Here is a 21,825-nt window from a genome sequence, read left to right as displayed (position 1 = left end):
TGGGCGTTTGTGCCCCAACAGTAGGTGTTCAGTACGGAAGCTTAACTTTACTGTTCAGGTTTGCCCATCTCTAGTATTAATCATTCCTAGACTGTGTGCATGACAACTAAATCTTCAAGTTAAAAGAAAAACAGGCAAATGAGTGTGAAGAAACAACCAAAGTATCTAATAGGGTATTATTCACCATTAAAACCGTTACTAAAACGTACTTTAAAATGTCAGTAAGTTGACATATACAAAACGAGGATAAGGATTTGGGCATCTTTATTTCAGAACATATTTAATAAGTCTGGTGTTACCACAACCAAACGCAAGCATCTTCTTTTCCACACAAGATGGATACAGAGATCATCAAATGGAAAGATAGGTTCTTATTTTTAATTTAATTTTCTTTTTGTTTTTTTAAATAAAATGGTATTGATCATTCAATACTGCAGCTACTGGAAGTCCAAAAAAAGCAGTTGTGTGACTTAAAGAGCAAAATTGTGCACAAGGCTTCAGGATAAGTCAAAACGTCCACCTGCAAATGAATGTGCAAGTAGGAATAAATGTGATGATTGTTGGTTGTCCCTAGGTAGGACTAAGGAAGGCATGCCCATAGCACCAGTCTTATATTGAAAGTGCTGGAAGAAGCTTCAGTGACTTTTTTCCACCAGAGTCTTTAAGGAGGCAAGAAAAGTACAAGCACAAAAAGCATCTGTACAATCTGAGAGAGTTCATGGTTTTCTCTTTGCTGATATTACTATAAATATTTCCGGGCCACATAATTTAATATTCCTCCGTGCTTGTAAAATGTGACTTCTGCTTCATTGTTAAAGGCTGCAATTACTTGGAATATCTTTCCGGTGTTTGTCTGGAAAAAAAAAATGAAATTATTAAACTTAGGAGACCAATTTACAATTTCTGACATTGAGTTCCTTATAGACTACAATTTTAAAGGGAATCTGTCACCACATTTATTTTCTTAATATGGGCATGCAGGCTATAGAATCTTGAAAACAGTCCTACCTGTGTGTCTCATATCACTGAGAAATCATTTATCGCTTCATATAAATTACCTCTTCCAGGCTTTGGGGAGGACACTGGCTGGAAGATTACTCTGCCTCCAGAGATTATTTTATTAGGGGGAGTTACAAGTGAGACAAGTAACTAACAGAACAGGAGAAGTTTGTCTTCTTGAAAACACGTTTTTTGCCTCTCTCTGAGCTCTGATGTATTGTAACAATATTGCAGCCCTGTCTGCCTGTGAGCTGGAAGCTGGAGCTGAGAGTAACCGGCAGATGTGTTATAATCACACACAGTTCTGCTGTGAGATCAGGAGAGCAGCCATTACATATCACACTGGTAACCATTACATATCACACTCGTAACTCCCCTTTACATATAAAACTCTAGAGGCAGAGTTATCTTCCAAGTACTATCTGCCCAGTGCCTGGAAGAGGTCATTTATATAAAGTGATAAAAGAGAATTTCTCAGCAATATGGCAGCCGATATGAGACACACAGGGAGGACTGTTTTCGGCAGTCTATAACCTGTATGCCCATATTAATAGTTTCAATAGGTCAAATGTGGTGGCAGATTCCCTTTAACTAAAACTATCACATGATTAACAATGTCACCATGGAACCATTGCCTAAATGATAAAATTAAAAGGATTTATTGGGTCTGATCATTATCGGATCTAAACAAGCTTGATCCAATCATTATCATTCCAGAAAATGAACATGTACAAAGATTTACTGCAGGAAAGCCATAGTAAGGTTATCAAGGATGCATTTTGCTAGAATGGAGCAAATTATCTCTTCAGAGAGGAAGAGGACTAGAACTCTAGTGCCACCTATTGGAAGTAGCAATCCTTAGGATTGCTACTTCCAATAGGTGGCACTAGAGTTTTAGTTCTCTTCCTCTCTGAAGAGACAATTTGCACATTTCCCAGAGGAGCATTGCGGCTTTAAGTCTCCTCATCTCGACATGCTTAACATGTCACTCTCCGCAAGGAGAAACGATACTTCTTGGATCCCGGCTAGAATGGAGAAATTTAAACACATTTTTTCATCAAAAGAACAAAAAATTCAAAGTCTCTCTCAAAGGACTGCACAATCATTTTGTGGGAAGAAAGAAAGAAAAAAACAAACATACAGACTCCCCCTATCACAACCACTATACATTTTTTTTACTTTGTCTTTGCTACTCCTGCCTTCTAAAAAGACAACATTTTTTGTTTTGTTTTTTAAAGGAAAGGAAAAATAGTTTGTGGTGAAACTGAAACGTAAAATACCCTGCAATTTTGAAATGTGTTGTTTAATGTGCAATAAAAATGGTTTGTTATTTCTATTCTGTGGGTATGAATACAGTAATACCAAATTAATATATACCGTATTTTTCAGATCATAAGACGCACTTTTTACCTCCAAATTTGGGAGGAAATGTGGGGTGCGTCTTATGGTACGGATGTAACATGTGGGGAGGGGGCAGCGGCGAGTGGGATCACACTGGGATCCCACTCGCAGGAGGCAGGAAAATGTCCCCGCTGCAGGAATCTGGCACTTGGGAAACCACGTGGTCCCAATGCTTAAAGTGAAGGAATATTCATTAGCCGCTTCCCCGCCCACCTGTCAGCGCCGAGCAGCAAATGAATATTCCTTCACTTAAACAGCGGACCCACATGGTTTCCCCAGCGCCGGATTCCTGGCTGGAGAGATCGTGTGTCCAGTGAAGGAGGAGGCAGGAGCAAGGTGCCGCAGGAGGGATCGCATACCTGACAGCACAGCCCGTGCTGAATGCGGAGTGCTCAGGCATAGGACCTGTGTGAGGTCATGAAGAGGGTGGGCTGGAGCATCACATGACAGCACAGAGCCTTCCCTCCCTGATGTCATCAAGACCTTCAGATGCCGCACTAGAATGTGCAAGATTCCTCTTATGACCTGTAGAGAGGCAATAAGAGGGAGGGCTCTGTGCGGTCATGGTCCAGCTCTTCTTTACCTCACCACAGCATGGCTGGCTGGCTGCAGGACCTGCACAGCCTGTACAAGTGAAAATGAATTAAAAGGTTATTAATTACAACACAAAAATGCACTCTGCCACGCCTGTAGTGGAACTATAACTCCCAGCATGCCATTGGATCTGCAGGACATGCTGGGAGTTATAGTTGTCCATGGGATCTTAAAGCAGCACTCCAGTGTTATTTATCAGTGCTGGCGTAGTGCTTTAAATATAAGGCCTGTGCCCCCATTCTTATACACACCCTCCAGTGTCTTAATACAGTACTTTACAGACACCACACTGGTCCCGCAGCACCATCTTCTACCCGCAGCTTCCAACATAATAACATACTATTATATACAATAACACCACATATAATAGTATGTTATTAAATATTTTACCACTTTTTTGCTTCAAATATTTTTTTCCCTATTTTCCACCTCTAAAACCTGGGTGCGTCTTATAGTCTGAAAAATACGGTAGTTTGTTTTATAACCATTTCAAAAATGTAAAAAATAAATCAGGATCGATGCAAGGTTTCTGACAATACTGCATCTTACAAAAAATCAGAAAAGAACAGCAAACAACAGTCAGAAGTTGGCTGTACTGCAGCGTTCAAGTATGTTCACGTATTGCATTTTTGCAGATTTTTTTTCTGTTCCAAAACCCAAAGGGGTAGCAGGAAAAAACAACTTGTTTCTGGTGCATTTTTACATCTGTTTTTTTAACATTCTTACTTGTTTTCCCTCACCATTAATTTTAAAGAACGAACTAACATGTTGCGTCTTGGCAAAAATGCAACTGGGCTCACAGCTACCCACAGGAAACTAAACCCCCCCCTGCATGATTTGCATAAAACTTCCGAAATCTTATTGCATTTTACAGTACCAGAATAATCAATGTATTTTATGTACCAAATACACTATGTAACGTATGCACCAAAATGTGAACATGCCTTTAGTCTTTGAGACATAACTTAACCCCTTTCTGACATCTGTCGTAATAACACATCCCTGTGACCTGGGCCTATCTGACCAGGGACGTATTATTACTGAATGGCGATTGTTACCGGGTGTCAGCTGATTCTGACAGCTGACACCCGGCACTAAGTGCCAGGAGCAGTCACACGCGGGGTCCCAATCGTTGCCATGGTAACCAGATGTGGTCATGACAACATCCAGGTCACCAGAGCTGGGAAACTTGCTGATCATGCGCAGTGCATGATCAGCAAGTGTCACTGTCAGTGCAGAGCTGACAGTTTCTACAGCATGGGGATGCTGCTTCATCTCCATGCTTATAGAAGCAATCAGCCTGCAAAAAATGATCGTCCATAGTGGGACAAAGTAAAAAAAATAGTTAACAACTGTAAAAATATTAAATAAAAAAAAAAATCAAAAGATATGGCATCTATAAATAAGTATTTGTATGAAAGCAATATAAACAATAAAAGTACACATATTTGGTAATGCCTTGTCCGCAACAACCCAGAAAACTATCCCACTAGTTAACCCCTTTAGTGAACACCATAAAAAAAAGGCAAAACCAATGCTTTATCCTCACACGGCCAAACAAAAAGTGGAATAAAACGCAATAAAAAAAAAAAAGACGGATATACTCAAATATAAATGGAACCGCTGAAAACGTCATCTTGTCCTGCAAAAAAACAAGCCGCCATACAGCGTCAAAAAATAAAAAAGTTTTAGCTCTCAGAATTAAGCAATGCAAAAAACTTTTTTCTATAAAATAGTTTCGTGTAAAAGCACCAAAACACAAAAAACTATATAAATGAGGTATTGCTGTAATCATACTGACCCGAAGAATAAAACTGCCTTATCAATTTTACCACACACAGAACGGCCTAACCCTCCTCACCCCAAAAGAAGAAATTCCTGAATTGCTGGTTTTTGTTCATTCTGCCTCCCAAAAATAGGAATAGAAAGTGGAAAAAAAGTCATGTGCCTGAAAATGGTACCAATAAAAACATCAACTCGTTCCGCAAAAAAACAAGCCCTTACATGACTCTGTGGGCCAAAATACGGAAAAACTATAGGTCTCAAAATGTGGTGATGCAAAAACTAATTTTTGCAATAAAAGCGTCTTTTAGTGTGTGACAGCAGTCGAACATAAAAACCCGATATAAGTCTGGTATTGCTGTAATTGCACCGACCCGAAGAATAAAGTCGCCTAATCACTTATACTGCAAGAGGAACAGCGTAAAAAAAATAAAACAAACGAATTCTTCAGCTGCTGTTAATTTTTTTCCATTCTGCCTCCCAAACATCGCAGTAAGGCTTAGTGCACATTCATCCTGCACTTTGTGCTGAGCACTTACACCGGGGTTTCCGTGTAAATCTCTGAAATACACGATTCAGACGGAACCTCTGGCAGAAAATTTCCCTGAAATGAGGCAGATTGAGGCACTGTGGATGCCGTCTGATCTGAGATGGCGGTGTCCGTCTTTTTAGGATTGCATAAAAGTACAGTCGGCCACAGTTTTGTGCCCTTCTGAAAAGGACACCGCTGAACAGAGGCCAGACTGAGTCCAGAGTAACTCTGCTGCCTCATTATAGTGAATGGATCCCTTGGGGTTTCATCTGAATCACATCACTCAGATTTAGGCCGGCGTCACACTTGGCGTAAGACAATACGCCACGTATTATACGTCCGTACTACGGCCGTAATACGGAGAAATGTTCCCAAAATAGTGATCCGTAGTCAGGGTGTTTCAGCGTATTTTGCGCATGGCATCCTCCGTATGTAATCCGTATGGCATCCGTACTGCGAGATTTTCGCGCAGGCTTGCAAAACCGACATCTAATGGATTTATGTGCTCAAATGTTCGGGAAAACATATATACAGTATATATATATATATATATATATATATATATATGTCATTGTGACACATATATATATATTCTGTATTTAGATTTCAATCAGCGCGATATCTGTGAACAGCCGGTAATTCAATTGCCGGCTTTTCATTTCTCCTGCACAAACCCGACAGGATATGAGACATGGTTTACATACAGTAAACCATCTCATATCCCCCTTTTTTTTGCATATTCCACACTACTAATGTTAGTAGTGTGTATGTGCAAAATTTCAGCGCTGTAGCTGCTAAAATAAAGGGTTAAATGGCGGAAAAAATTGGCGTGGGCTCCCGCGCAATTTTCTCCGCCAGAGCGGTAAAGCCAGTGACTGAGGGCAGATATTAATAGCCAGGAGAGGGTCCATGGATATTGGCCCCCCCGTGGCTAAAAACATCTGCCCCCAGCCACCCCAGAAAAGGCACATCTGGAAGATGCGCCTATTCTGGCACTTGGCCACTCTCTTCCCACTCCCTGTAGCGGTGGGATATGGGGTAATGAAGGGTTAATGCCACCTTGCTATTGTAAGGTGACATTAAGCCAGATTAATAATGGAGAGGCGTCAATTATGACACCTATCCATTATTAATTCAATTGTAGGAAAGGGTTAAAAAACACACACACATGATTGAAAAGTATTTTAATGAAATAAACACAGCGGTTGTTGTAATTTATTGTTCTCTCAAATCCATTTGCAGTCCCTCGCTTGGCAACATAATAAACGCACAAGATACATACCTTCTGATGTACTGTCAGGTCCAACGATGTAATCCATCTGAAGGGGTTAACTAATATTACAGGCAGGAGCCCTGCTATAATGCAGCTGTGCTCCGTGCTTGTAATTCCCCTGCGAATGAATGAAATGTAGGTCATTGACCTACATTTCATTCATTCGCGGTGAGGCACCCTCTGGTGGATGTTCTCATGAACTGCAGCCTGGGAACTTTTTCCCACGCTCCAGGTCATATGAGGACATCCACCAGAGGGCGCATCACCGCGAATGAATGAAATGTAGGTCAATGACCTACATTTCATTCATTCGCAGGGGAATTACAAGCACGGAGCACAGCTGCATTATAGCAGGGCTCCTGCCTGTAATATTAGTTAACCCCTTCAGATGGATTACATCGTTGGACCTGACAGTACATCAGAAGGTATGTATCTTGTGCGTTTATTATGTTGCCAAGCGAGGGACTGCAAATGGATTTGAGAGAACAATAAATTATTACAACAACCGCTGTGTTTATTTCATTAAAATACTTTTCAATCATGTGTGTGTGTTTTTTAACCCTTTCCTACAATTGGATTAATAATGGATAGGTGTCATAATTGACGCCTCTCCATTATTAATCTGGCTTAATGTCACCTTACAATAGCAAGGTGGCATTAACCCTTCATTACCCCATATCCCACCGCTACAGGGAGTGGGAAGAGAGTGGCCAAGTGCCAGAATAGGCGCATCTTCCAGATGTGCCTTTTCTGGGGTGGCTGGGGGCAGATGTTTTTAGCCACGGGGGGGCCAATATCCATGGACCCTCTCCTGGCTATTAATATCTGCCCTCAGTCACTGGCTTTACCGCTCTGGCGGAGAAAATTGCGCGGGAGCCCACGCCAATTTTTTCCGCCATTTAACCCTTTATTTTAGCAGCTACAGCGCTGAAATTTTGCACATACACACTACTAACATTAGTAGTGTGGAATATGCAAAAAAAAAGGGGATATGAGATGGTTTACTGTATGTAACCATGTCTCATATCCTGTCGGGTTTGTGCAGGAGAAATGAAAAGCCGGCAATTGAATTACCGACTTTTCACTAACACCGCTGCGTATTTCTCGCAAGTCACACTGCTGGTCCGTGTGGAATCCGTATTTTTCTCGCCCCCATAGACTTTCATTGGCGATTTTTTTGCGCAGTACGCTGACAAACGCAGCATGCTGCGATTTTGTACGGCCGTAGAAAGCCGTATAATACTGAACCGTAATATACGGCTAATAGGAGCAGCCCCATTGAGAATAATTGTGCCGTATGTTATGCGAGTTTTACGGACGTAGTTTCTGCGCTCTTACGTCCGTAAAACTCGCCAGTGTGACGCCGGCCTTAGAAGGAAATCCCAAAGTAAGTGCTCAGAGTAGAACGCCGGATAAATGTGATCCCAAACATTATGTAAAAAGTTCCCAATAAAAGCTGAAAATCAATCCACAAAAAAAGCAAGACCTCACTAAGGTCTGTCATCTGTTAACAAACTTTCATGTTACTGAAAGCACAAAAAGGTTCTGGAAAAGCGAAATGGCTCCTCACCCGCCAAAAATAATCAAATTCTCTGCTCAAATCCAAATGCCTCCCCCTTCTGAGCCCCACCCTGTACTTAAGCCACATATTGCGTCCACATTTGTAATGCATATCTGAAGCGATGAGAGCCCACCTAACTTACAGGTGCATGCCTCCAGAAGTTTGTCCAGCACGGTCACTATAGCGGCAGTTTGCAATTTTCACTCGGTAACATTCATTGCTGCTCGTTTCTGGAAAATACCCATTGAGTCAAAAACATCACTACACCTGTATATAAATTCCTCAGGGGGTATACCATATACACTAGAGTATAAGCCGAGATTTTCAGCCCATTTTTTTAGGCTGAAAGTGCCCCTCTTGGCTTATACTCGAGTCATTGTCTCAGGGGGGTCGGCGGGGGAGGGAGAGCGGCGGCTGTGACATACTCACCTGCTCCTGGCGCAGTCTCTGCATCTCCAGTCGCTGACAGCTTCTTCCGGCGTTGAACGGTCACATGGTACCGCTCATTACAGTAATGAATATGTACCCGACTCCACTCTCAGGGGTGGAGCCGCATATCATTACTGCAATGAGCGGTAACGGTGACCGATCAACGCTGGAAGAAGCTGTCAGCGCCCGGAGATGCAGGGACCGCGCCAGGAGCAGGTGAGTATAATGGGGAGGGGGAGCACTGCGCGATATTCACCTGTCCGCGTTCCGGGCGCCGCTCCGTCTTCCGCATCCTCTGCAGTGACGCTCAGGTCAGAAGGCGCGATGACGTGGTTACTCCGCGCCCTCTGCCTGAACATTAGTGCAGAGGACGCGGAAGACACTGCAGCGCCGGAACGAGGACCAGTGAGTATTGCAAGTGCCGGATGCCTAAGCGACGAGAGGTGAGTATGTCATTTTTTTTTCTTTAATCGCAGCAACAGCATATGGGGCAAATCTCTCTATGGAGCATCTTATGGGGCCATATTCAACGTTTGTGCAGCATTATATGGGGCAAATATCTTTATGGAGCATCTTATGGGGCCATAATCAACATTTGTGCAGCATTATATTGGGCAAATGTCTATAAGGAGCATCTTATGGGGCCATTATTAACCTTTGTGCAGCATTATATGGGGCATATTTTAATATGGAGCATCTTATGGGGCCCATCATGAACTGTATGGAGCATTATATGGGGCTCCTGATTCAATATGGATATTCAAAAACACTCAACCTACTGATATCTCAATTAATTTTACTTTTATTGGTACCTATTTTTATTTTTTAAATTTACCGGTAGCTGCTGCATTTTCCCCCCTAGGCTTATACTCGAGTCATTGAGTTTTCCCAGTTTTTTGTGGCAAAATTGGGGGCGGGGGGGTCGGCTTATACTCGGGTCGGCTTATACTCGAGTATATACGTTATATAGTTTCCAAAAGGGGGTCACTTGAGGGGGAAATTCTGCTCTTCTAGCAATTAGTGGCTCTGTATATGTAGTCCGCAAACTGTTCTAGGAACAGCTTCAGGAGGCAAATAGCGCTCATCCCGAGTCTTCGTATGGCTAAGTAGTACTGTACAGCCACATATCTGGTATTGCTACGTTCAATAGAAATTGTGGGACATATTTTGTTGCCATTATTACTCACTTCTTGTGTGGAAATGTAAAATCTGGGGTTAAAACAAAATTTTGCTGGTAAAAATGTAGTTATTTTTTCATCACTGCCCAATGGTATATAATTCTGGGAAACACCCGTAGTGTCAAAATGATCACGGCACCCTTTGATTAATTCATTAAGAGGTGTAGTTTGTAAAATGGGGTCACTTTTGGATGGGGGTGGGGGTCTGTTTGGCACCTCATGGGCTCTCAGTGGGAAACATGCAACCATAACAGTTTAATCTGGCGCCTCTTTCCTTCTGAGCTTTTCAGTGTGCCTCAAAAGTAGTATTCCCCCACAGATGGGGTATCGGCATACTCAGGAGAAATTGCACAGCAATTTCTCCTGCTACCCTTATGAAAATGCAAAATTTTGTGGGGAGAACATAGTTGTGGGAAAATTTGATTTTTACAGCTCAACGTTATTAACTTCTGTTAAAGGGAACCTGTCACCCCCAAAATCGAAGGTGAGCTAAGCCCACCAGCATCAGGGGCTTATCTACAGCATTTTGTAATGCTGTAGATGAGCCCCCGATGTATCCTGAAAGATGAGAAAAAGAGCTTAGATTATACTCACCCAGGGGCGGTTCTGCTGCGGTCCGGGTCCGATGGGCGTCGCATTCCAGAATGCTGTAGATAAGCCCCTGATGCTGGTGGGCTTAGCTCACCTTCGATTTTGGGGGTGACAGGTTCCCTTTAAGCACCTGAGGGTTCAATGCGCTTACGACATGTCTAGATCAAAATGGTGTCAGTTGTGGGGGATTTTCACTGATTAGGCCCATCAGAGGCTCTCCAAACGTGACATGGCATCCGGCAATTATTCAAGAAAATTTTGCATTCAAAAAGTCAAATGGTGCCCCTTCCCTTCTGAGCTCTGCCGTGCACCCAAACCATGGTTTCTCTCTCATATGGGGTCTTGGCATGCACATCAAAGTACACAACAAATTTTGGGGTCCATTTTATCTGAAGTAATTTTTTTTTTTTTTACACATTTTAAAAATGTGTAGCACCTGAAGGGTTAATCAACTTATTGACTGTGGTTCTAAACACCTTGAGTGATGCAGTTTTTAGAATGTGTCACTTAGGTATCTTCTATCATACAGACCCCTCAAAGTGACTTGAAATGTGATGTGGTCCCTAAAAAATGGTTTTGCAATTTTTGTTGTAAAAATGAGAAATCGCTGGTCAACTTTTAACCCTTAAAACTTCCTAGCAAAAAAAAAAAAAAAGTGTTTTTCCAAAATTGTGCTGATGTAAAGTAGACATGTGGGAAATATTATTTATTAACTATTTTGTGTGATACATCTGTGATTTAAAGGCATGACAATTCAAAGTTGGAAAATTGCAAAATTTTCACCAAATTTCCATTTTTTTCACAAATAAACACTAGTCATATCAAAGAAATGTTACCACCATCATGAAGTACAATATGTCTAGAAAAAAACAGTCTAAGAATCACTGGTATCCATTGAAGCGTTCTAGAGTTATAACCACATAAAAAGACAGTGGTCTGAATTGTAAAAATTGGCCTGGTCATTAACGTGCAAACCAGCTTCGGGGTTAAAGGGGTTTTCACATGAACAAAGTTCATTTTAATCAATAGATCTTGGAATAATAATTTCTACAATTGGATGTATTTAAATAAAATGTTCCTGTGCTGAGATAATCTTATAAATGTGCCCCTGCTGTGTACTGTGTAATGGCTGTGTCTGATCATGCAAGGATCATACCACAGCTCCTGGGCAGGGGAGGAAGCAAGAGAGCTTAATGACATTACAGCACAGCATTGCAAATAAATTCATTCTTTGGAGGTAAAACATTTTTTAAAAACAGACAGGGAAATGCTTTATCTCACAAAAAGAAATCAGCTGTGATCCGATGCTGTGCCATCGGTATATTCTCTTTTTCTCTCCCCCTGCTCAGGAGCTGTGGTATGATCAGACCATGTCCCTGTACGGTCACGGTCAGACACATCCATTACACAGTAGGGGCACATTCATAGGATTTTATAAGCACAGGAACATTTTATTTAAACGCATCCAATTGCGGAAAGTATTATTCCAAGATGTATTAATTAAAATAAACTTTAAAATTAAATTTGTTTGTGGGAATACCCCTTTAAAGCAATATTTTTAACACAAACTATACAAATGGAATATATTTATTTTGGAGCCATAACGTTGCCCAGCTTAAGCACAATGTTAGCGAATTGTACAATAACCAGCATGCAATGTACAGCTAAATCCTACCTTGACTTTCAGACTTTCTCCAGGTACTAGTTTGGCAGGAATAGATATAGAATACTGCTCTTTTCCAGAAAGGCCAAGAGTTTCTGCATTTTCTCCAGGAAGAAACTGAAGAGGTGCGATTCCAATTCCCACTAACTGATCCTTATGAATATTCTCATAACTTTCAGCTATCACAGCTCGGACACCCTGTTGGCAGACAGTCATGAAAGAATGATGAAGGTTTATGGAGAGTATGAAAGTAAATTCACAGAAAATGTTCAAACATTTTCAGCAAATCCATTGCCGCCATTTATTTCTTCAACTTTCCCACAGCTGGTGAGAAAACAAATACAAAATATCTCCAAACTTTTACAAAACATTTGTGCATGTCCTTATTTTGCCTTAGACGCACACCTACTAGGTCTCCTCTAAAATATAGTAAACTGGTGTCCCACTTTATATCAGCTGCATAGTGGACAATAGCTATCCAGGGTAAGTCAAGGGCAATCACCTCTTCTAAAGCCATGTCTAAAATGCAAGATATTCTGCAGTTCAAGAGCATTTTTGATATATCAGACAATACAGAAACATGAGGACATATTGTCAACATGAATTTGCACCTGACCTGCATACCTGGGGTTTTCCTGGTTCACAGATTTATCACCACACATTAAATGTGATTTACAACTTGTTTGCCACCACAGCCTTAGTGGGCACAGGGTTGTATTGTATTTATATATCTGTGTTTTAGGCTATTGCATAACTAAACTGAGTTATTTGTCCTAAAGAAAAGAAATACAATATTTCCACTTTTTACTTTCTGCCACCCCTTCCCCAATAATTAGCCTATGCACTGTTGTCACTGAGAACCCTAATAAGAGTCTGTATCCCTGAGATGGTTGAAATTTCCCTGATTCAACCTTAATAAACAAGTTAAAATAAATAAGTTGCAACTTCAGACTATACCTAGAATATTCTAGATTCACACATTAAATACTAGTCTTGGCAATATAGAAAGTGAGGATATTTAAAAGTATAGAGGAGCAAAAACATACCAGCAGTAAAGGTCCCTTGGCTGCCCAGTCTCTTGAGTTACCTGATCCATATTTTTTCCCAGCTAAAATAATCAGTGGGATATCAGCTTTCTGATACATGTCTGCTGCTTCAAATACATCCATCTAAGGGAAAAAAAAACAACGAACAAGCTTAATTCCCAATGAGCTCAGAGTCTTTAGAAAGCAGATCCTGATTTTACAGGTTTCATCTAGCTGGGGGAAAATTTCATAGTAGGGGACAGTCAGAAATCTCCACATCAATCTCCTTCAAGACAAGGATAAATGTGGTCCAGTTCAAGTCCACAATTCTGTAGGCACTTTCAAGATCCCCCCCCCCCCCCCCCCCCCAAGTCCTCTCGACACTCATACACTTCGAACAGAATATTGCCATTCACTGAACTCCATGACTAATATGATGTAAGCGTCCATGTTCCCTCTACTGGGGGAAACACGCAGTCACCATATTATGTACAGTAGTGTTCAAAATCATAGTGTGTTCATAAACAGGAGTTAATCACAAAAATCTTTATACTAGTTTTTATTTCAATGCATTGAGAACACTGCACACTGTTTTCGAATTCAAAACATGAAGAGAATTGTACATAATTTTCAACTACGGTACTTTACAGAAAAAAAAATGAACATTGGGATGTTCTAAAAAACAAAACAAAAAAAATTGCATGTATTTACCTTTACAAACTCACAATATAAACTATATTTTTTGTGGATTTAGCATTCCTGTGAATCACTAACCTAATATTTAGTTGTATACCTACAGTTTCTTAGAACTGCTTCACATCTATGTTGCATAGAACCAACCAGCTTCTGGCCCCTGTCACCTGTTATTCCAGCCCAGGATGCTTGGACTACATCCCACAATTTTTTGGCATTTGTTGGCTTTGCTTCAGAAAAGGCATTTTTAAATGTCACCCTACAATTGTTCTATCGGATTAAGGTCCGGGGATTGGCCACTCCATATCCTCAATTTTGTTGGACTGGAACCAAGAATTTGCTCGTCTACTAGTGAGTTTAGGGTCGTTGTCTTGCTGAAAGACCCATTTCAAGGGCATATCCTCTTCAGCGTAAAGGTACCGTTACACTAAACGACTTACCAACGATCACGACCAGCGATACGACCTGGCCGTGATCGTTGGTAAGTCCTTGTGTGGTCGCTGGGGAGCTGTCACACAGACAGCTCTCTCCAGCGACCAACGATCAAGGGAACGACTTCGGCATCGTTGAAACTGTCTTCAACGATGCCGAAGTCCCCCTGTAGCACCCGGGTAACCAGGGTAAACATCAGGTTACTAAGTGCAGGGCCGCGCTTAGTAACCCGATATTTACCCTGGTTACAAGTGAACACATCGATGGATCGGCGTCACACACGCCGATCCAGCGATGACAGCGGGTGATCAGCGACAAAATAAAGTTCTGGACTTCTAGCTCCGACCAGCGATATCACAGCGGGATCCAGATCGCTGCTGCGTGTCAAACACAACGAGATCGCTATCCAGGACGCTGCAACGTCATGGATCGTCGTCGTTCTCGCTGCAAAGTCGCTTAGTGTGAAGGTACCTTTGGGCAACATGACCTCTTCAAGTATGTTAATATATGCAAACTAGTCAATGCTTCCTGGTATGTGGTAAATAAGTCCGGCGCCATAGTAAGAGAAACATGCCCATATCATGCTGCTTACACCACCATGCTTCACTGTCTTCAGAGTGTACTGTGGCTTAATGCAGAGTTTGGGGGTCGGTCTGACAAACTGTTTGCAGCCCTTGGACCCAAACAGAACAATTTTATTTTCATCAGACCACAAAAAATGTTTCTCCATTTCTCTTTAAGGCCAGATGATGTGTTCTTTGGCAAATTGTACCCGCTTCAGTAGATTTTTTTTTTTTTTTTTTTTAAACTGTGGGACTTTACGGGGACTTCTTGCTAAGAGATTAGCTTCACACAGGCGTCTTCCAACTGTCACAGTACTCACAGGTAATTTGAGACTGTCTTTGATCATCTCATTGTCTTGGAGCCAATCATTGGCTGAGCCTTTGCCATTCTGGTTATTCTGCCATCCTTTTGAATGGTAGTCTTCCGTTTACTTGAATATCTCTCTGGTTTGGCTTTCCATTTTAAAGCATTGGAGATCATTTTAGCTGAACAGCCTATCATTGTCTGCACTCCTTTATAAGTTTTACCCTCTCCAATCAACTTTTTAATCAAAGTACACGGTTCTGAACAGTCGAACGACCCATATTTCTCAGGCTTCCAAGGAGAAATGCATGTACAACATGTCCTGGCTTCACCCTTAGGCCGGCCTCACACTAGCGAGTTTTACGGACGTAAGAGCGCAGAAATTACGTCCGTAAAACTCGCAAAATAAACGGCACAATTATTCTCAATGGGGCTGCTCCTATTAGCCGTATATTACGGTTCAGTATTATATGGCTTTCTACAGCCGTACAAAATCGCAGCATGCTGCGTTTGTCAGCGTATTGCGCAAAAAAAAAAAATCGCTAATGAAAGTCTATGGGGGCGAGAAAAATACGGATTCCACACAGACCTGCAGTGTGACTTGCGAGAAATACGCAGCGCTGCTAGTGAAAAGTCGGTAATTCAATTGCCGGCTTTTCATTTCTCCTGCACAAACCCGACAGGATATGAGACATGGTTACATACAGTAAACCATCTCATATCCCCTTTTTTTTGCATATTCCACACTACTAATGTTAGTAGTGTGTATGTGCAAAATTTCAGCGCTGTAGCTGCTGAAATAAAGGGTTAAATGGCGGAAAAAATTGGCGTGGGCTCCCGCGCAATTTTCTCCGCCAGAATGGTAAAGCCAGTGACTGACGGCAGATATTAAATAGCCAGGAGAGGGTCCACGGTTATTGGCCCCCCCCCGTGGCTAAAAACATCTGCCCCCAGCCACCCCGGAAAAGGCACATCTGGAAGATGCGCCTATTCTGGCACTTGGCCACTCTCTTCCCACTCCCTGTAGCGGTGGGATATGGGGTAATGAAGGGTTAATGCCACCTTGCTATTGGAAGGTGACATTAAGCCAGATTAATAATGGAGAGGCGTCAATTATGACACCTATCCATTATTAATCCAATTGTTGGAAAGGGTTAAAAAACACACACACATGATTTAAAAGTAGTTTAATGAAATAAACACAGCGGTTGTTGTAATAATTTATTGTTCTCTCAATCCATCAGGAACACCCTCGCTTGGAAAAATAATAAACGCACAAGATACATACCTTCTGGTGAACCGTCACGTCCCACGAAGTAATCCATCTGAAGGGGTTAACTAATATTACAGGCACGAGCTGCGATAAACCACTCGCTCGTACCTGTAATCCCCGGGTGCTGAAAGGAAAGCAGGATCTGTACTTGCATTGAGTCGCGGTGAGGCGCCCTCTGGTGGATGTTCTCATGAACTGCAGCCTGGGAACTTTTTCCCACGCTCCAGGTCATATGAGGACATCCACCAGGGGGCGCATCACCGCGACTGAAGGAAATGTAGGTCATTGACCTACATTTCCTTCATTCGCCGGGGATTACAGGCACGGAGCACAGCTGCATTTAGCAGGGCTCCTGCCTGTAATATTAGTTAACCCCTTCAGATGGATTACATCGTGGGACGAGACGGTTCACCAGAAGGTATGTATCTTGTGCGTTTATTATTTTTCCAAGCGAGGGTGTTCCTGATGGATTGAGAGAACAATAAATTATTACAACAACCGCTGTGTTTATTTCATTAAACTACTTTTAAATCATGTGTGTGTGTTTTTTAACCCTTTCCAACAATTGGATTAATAATGGATAGGTGACATAATTGACGCCTCTCCATTATTAATCTGGCTTAATGTCACCTTCCAATAGCAAGGTGGCATTAACCCTTCATTACCCCATATCCCACCGCTACAGGGAGTGGGAAGAGAGTGGCCAAGTGCCAGAATAGGCGCATCTTCCAGATGTGCCTTTTCTGGGGTGGCTGGGGGCAGATGTTTGTAGCCAGGGGGGGGCCAATAACCATGGACCCTCTCCTGGCTATTAATATCTGCCCTCAGTCACTGGCTTTACCATTCTGGTGGAGAAAATTGCGCGGGAGCCCACGCCAATTTTTTCCGCCATTTAACCCTTTATTTCAGCAGCTACAGCGCTGAAATTTTGCACATACACACTACTAACATTAGTAGTGTGGAATATGCAAAAAAAGGGGATATGAGATGGTTTACTGTATGTAAACCATGTCTCATATCCTGTCGGGTTTGTGCAGGAGAAATGAAAAGCCGGCAATTGACTTTTCACAGATATCGCGCTGAATGAAATCTAAATACAGAATATAAATTATATATATATATACATATACACACACACACTGTATATATGTTTTCCCTAACATTTGAGCACATAAATCCATTAGATGTCGGTTTTGCAAGCCTGCGCGAAAATCTCGCAGTACGGATGCCATACGGAGGATGCCATGCGCAAAATACGCTGACACACCCTGACTACGGATCAATATTTTTGGAACATTTCTCCGTATTACGGCCGTAGTACGGACGTATAATACGTGGCGTATTGTCTTACGCCAAGTGTGAGGCCGGCCTTACATAAGGGCCACCTGATTCACACCTGTTTCTTCACAGAATGATTGACCTCACTAATTGATCTCCCCACTGCTATTATTTTGAACACCCCCCTTTCAATTAATTATTCTAATACACAGACTCAAACATGCAGATCATGAAAGCGAACTGTTTTCTTAGAATCTACTGCACTAAGTGGTAAATTGTTTGACATGTGGTAATATAATTTATACCAAAAACAGTGATTAATCTTGTTAGTCATACTGGACTGCTATTATTTTGAACACTACTGTATAAGCCCAGTATTAGAAAAACTACTAATGAAATTATGGAGGAATCTTCACTTTACACATCAGTGAAAATGATAATTACTTACTGGTAATTTGATTTTCCTGAAACCCTGACAGCACGTGAGTTGAATCTGCCCCCATCACTTAACAGGAAGCTAAGAGCACAAAATAAAAAGAAAAAGCCCACTTCCTCCTTCAATGTGGTTTCCAAGAAGACTTTACTTACGTGTACAATTGGCTATCTTCCTCGGATTTAATTAGATATTCTGTACTTGTAGCATCACGTAACAACTTAAGTATATAGGAACTGGTACTAAGACTAAGGCCATGTTCACACTTTGCGGTTTTTACCGTGGAACCGCGGCGATTTTGATGCTGCGGGTCCGCAGCAGTTTCCATAGCATTTCCATTTACATGTAAACCCTATGGAAACCGCAAACCGCTGTGCACATGCTGCGGGAAAAACCGCGCAGAAACGCAGCGGTTTAAAACCCGCAGCATGTCACTTCTTTGTGCAGAATCGCTGCGATTCTGCACCCATAGGAATGCATTGAACCGCTTACTTCCCGCATGGGGCTGTGCCCACGTTGCGGGAAGTAAGCGGTTAATGTGCGGGTGGTACCCGGGGTGGAGGAGAGGAGACTCTCCTCCAGGCCCTGGGAACCATATTTGGGGTAAAAAAAAAAAGAATAAAAATAAAAAATCATGTTATACTCACCTCTCAGCGCTGCACGCGGCCGGCTGGTCAGAGTTGCTGTGCGAACAGGACCTGCGGTGACATGACCGTTATGACGCCCGGGTCACATGACCGTGACGTCACGAAGGTCCTTCTCGGCACAGCATCTTTGGAACCGGAGCGCCGCGTGCAGCGCCGAGGAGATCCGGACATCGGAGGGTGAGTATAAGCAATTTTTATTATTTTTAACATTACTATTGATGCTGCATATTGCTGCATATGCAGCATCAATAGTATAGGAGTAATCCCGCAGCGGAAATCGCAAAACAAACCACGATAAATCTGCAGGGATAACCGCAGCGGTTTTGCCCTGCAGATTTATCAATTCCGCTGCGGGAGAACCCGCAGAGGGACGCCGCAAAGTGTGAACGTGGCCTTAGCATGTTAATGGAAGCAGAAGTCATGTGAGTAAAAGAACCTGGTAACCTTAATAAGGCCTTGACTAGGGTCGCAATTGGTCGGTGGGCCTAGCAACTGTACCTGCTTTAAATATTACGCAACATCAGACCCAATATTGTTGACATTTTCCATTCAAGTAAGGCCCACCCAAGGGCAAGATCTGGACCATAAGAAACCCATCTAGTGTCAATGATGACCTAATGGTTAAAAATATCTACCCAATTCTATGCTATAAAGTGTAGATTGAGCATCCAAGAATGTCAGGTGTTCCAGAAACCAGAAGAAATATTTAGTACTTTATTACAATCTGACTTCGATCTTTCTTTTTTTTTTTTGTTGTGTCCCCTGAGAGGTAATGTTAAAGGGCACCTGTCACCCCGTTTTTTCAGTATGAGATAAAAATACTGTTCAATAGGGCCTGAGCTGTGCATTACAACAGTGTATTTTGTGGACCCCGATTCCCCACCTATGCTGCCAAAATACGTTACCAAGGTAGCCGTTTTCGCCTGTCAATCAGGCTTGTCTGGTCAAAAGGGCGTGGTGTCTTCCCCCAGATCTTGCTTAGTTTTCCGTTGGTGGCGTAGTGGTTTGCGCATGCCCAAGGTCCCGAATCCACTGCACAGGAAAATGGCGCGTGCGCAGATGGAGATCGCGGCGGCCATTATCCTGAAGCCGAGATGCGAACTCTGCTTCAGGAAAATGGCCGCCGCAATCTCCATCTGCGCACGCGCGGCATCCCGCGGCCATTTTCCTGAAGCCGCGGCCAGCAGAGCGCCGCTTCTGCGCACGCGCGGCCAAAGGAAGATGGCCGCCCCCACCGATCACCAATGAAATAGTGCACATCGCGCTCTTTTAACTCCCCTGTGCAGTGGATTCAGGACCTTGGGCATGCGCAAACCACTACGCCACCAACGGAAAACTAAGCAAGATCTGGGGGAAGACACCACGCCCTTTTGACCAGACCAGCCTGATTGACAGGCGAAAACGGCTACTTTGGTAACGTATTTTGGCAGCATAGGTGGGGAATCGGGGTCCACAAAATACACTGTTGTAATGCACAGCTCAAGCCCTATTTAACAGTATTTTTATCTCATACTGAAAAAACGGGGTGACAGGTGCCCTTTAAGTCCTCCTAAGAAATGTATTTAAGCAGAAAAGGACAACTGTAGTTCTAGAGTTCAATCTTAGAGCATATATAGTTACCACATCCTAGCCAAATACTAAGAGCTCTAAGTCATTCAATACAAAGAAGAGCCACGATCAAACATTCATGTTAGGGATGTGAGAGTTTATCCTATTCTCTATAATGGCATCAAGTACGCAACTTAAATGGATGCCAATACAATCCAACCATGAATATTGTTAGTTGAAAACAGCTAAATGCAAAAGTCTTTTTGCTCAAAAAATAATCTAAACCCCCCCCCCCCCCATGTGATACCAATATCACCTCTATGGTAGAGCACTTTTTTTCCCCATGAGGAAGCAATTCTGTCAGAAAGATATAAACAGCAGATGGTATTGGTCAAAGCTCAGATTGTCTTAAACAAGGGTATTAGAATCCTTTCAACGCAACCATGTACCTTATGACCATATCATCATGTTTGGGTAATAATCAGAACTCTTCTACCTCAAAGCAAAGTCATTCATCTTGACTAGCGAAGATGTTCCTCCTTCTCCAAAGGAATCTACCAGTTTTATTATTTTCCACCAATTTCCGACTTCAACCAGGAGGATACACTGGTCTTGATTATACCAGATCTGGTGAAAATATTTCATGTCTGTCGTTCAACTCCAATTAGGACGATAGACTGGGATATTGATGGTTTATCGGCCCCATACTGGCAAGTCCAGCTTACATCTCCATTAGGAGGGCAGCCTGGTATAGTGCCACCCAACTTGCCACAATCAAGTTCATCTGACCTCTCCATACCTAGAGGGTAGATTGGGGCAATTGATGGGTTAACAGCCCCTATACCAGCGACTCCAACTCACACATCAATCAGGAGGGCAAACCGGTGTAGTGCCGTTGGGCTTTGGCACAATAAAGTTAATTTTACCACTCCAAACCAGTAGTGTAAATTGAGGCATTGAGAGTTTAATCACTTAACGTCCACGAGGTCATTTTGTGATTTCAACTAGGAGCCTTAACTGGACTGGTGATGGTTTTATTCAGCTTAGCGCAGTTATGTACCCATGTTGCACCTCCAACTAGAAAGGCAAACTGAAAAGTAGATGTTTATCAACTTGAATGCTTAGCAGTTTCTTAGGACACCAGACCAGGAGGATGAACTGGACTGGTTGTGTTCAGCTTAGCCATACCCAAGCTACAAATCCCACTACAAGGATAACCTGGAACCTAAATGATTGACTAATTTAAATGCCAACAAAGTCTAAGTTACGACTCCAGACCCCCAAGAGTAAATGAACTTACAATGATTTCATTTGGCTTATCACAACCATGAACAACTTCAACTAGAAGGGTAACTGGGCTGTAGATATTCTGCAGAGCTCAAACTCAACCAGTCCATTCTGAGACTTCAGACACTGGACTTACAATGGTTCCATTCTGATTAGCGCAGCCATTTACACCTCCAACAAAGAGAACAAACTGGGACATAGATGTTAAATGCGGACCTGTTCAATATGCTATCCATGAATGAGGGATGGATAGAAAATCTCGACTCACCAGCAACACTCAGGACTGTATTTTATTAAGGCTTCTCCTTGTTATTTATTAAAATCACCACACTCCTTGTT

The 21,825-nt window shown here is 42.4% G+C and overlaps 1 protein-coding gene across 1 annotated transcript in view; it reads right to left on the bottom strand.

Annotated features, from left to right (window-relative positions):
• Positions 1-247: 247 nt before the first annotated feature.
• The window catches only part of IREB2 (iron responsive element binding protein 2), a 126,159-nt gene continuing 104,581 nt past the window's right edge, over positions 248-21,825 (bottom strand). Inside the window, exons 21-23 of the mRNA XM_077264216.1 lie at positions 13,050-13,172; positions 12,016-12,201; positions 248-853 (exon numbers count right to left, since the gene is read on the bottom strand). Coding sequence (XP_077120331.1) covers positions 743-853; positions 12,016-12,201; positions 13,050-13,172 — 420 coding nt within the window. The 3' untranslated portion in view covers positions 248-742. The remainder of the gene's footprint in view (positions 854-12,015; positions 12,202-13,049; positions 13,173-21,825) is intronic.

The sequence above is a fragment of the Ranitomeya variabilis genome, chromosome 5 (genome assembly GCF_051348905.1).
Source record: "Ranitomeya variabilis isolate aRanVar5 chromosome 5, aRanVar5.hap1, whole genome shotgun sequence".
Taxonomy (NCBI): Eukaryota; Metazoa; Chordata; class Amphibia; order Anura; family Dendrobatidae; genus Ranitomeya; species Ranitomeya variabilis.
The sequence above is the reverse complement of the archived record's forward strand: the minus strand, read 5'-3'. Positions and strand labels throughout refer to the sequence as shown.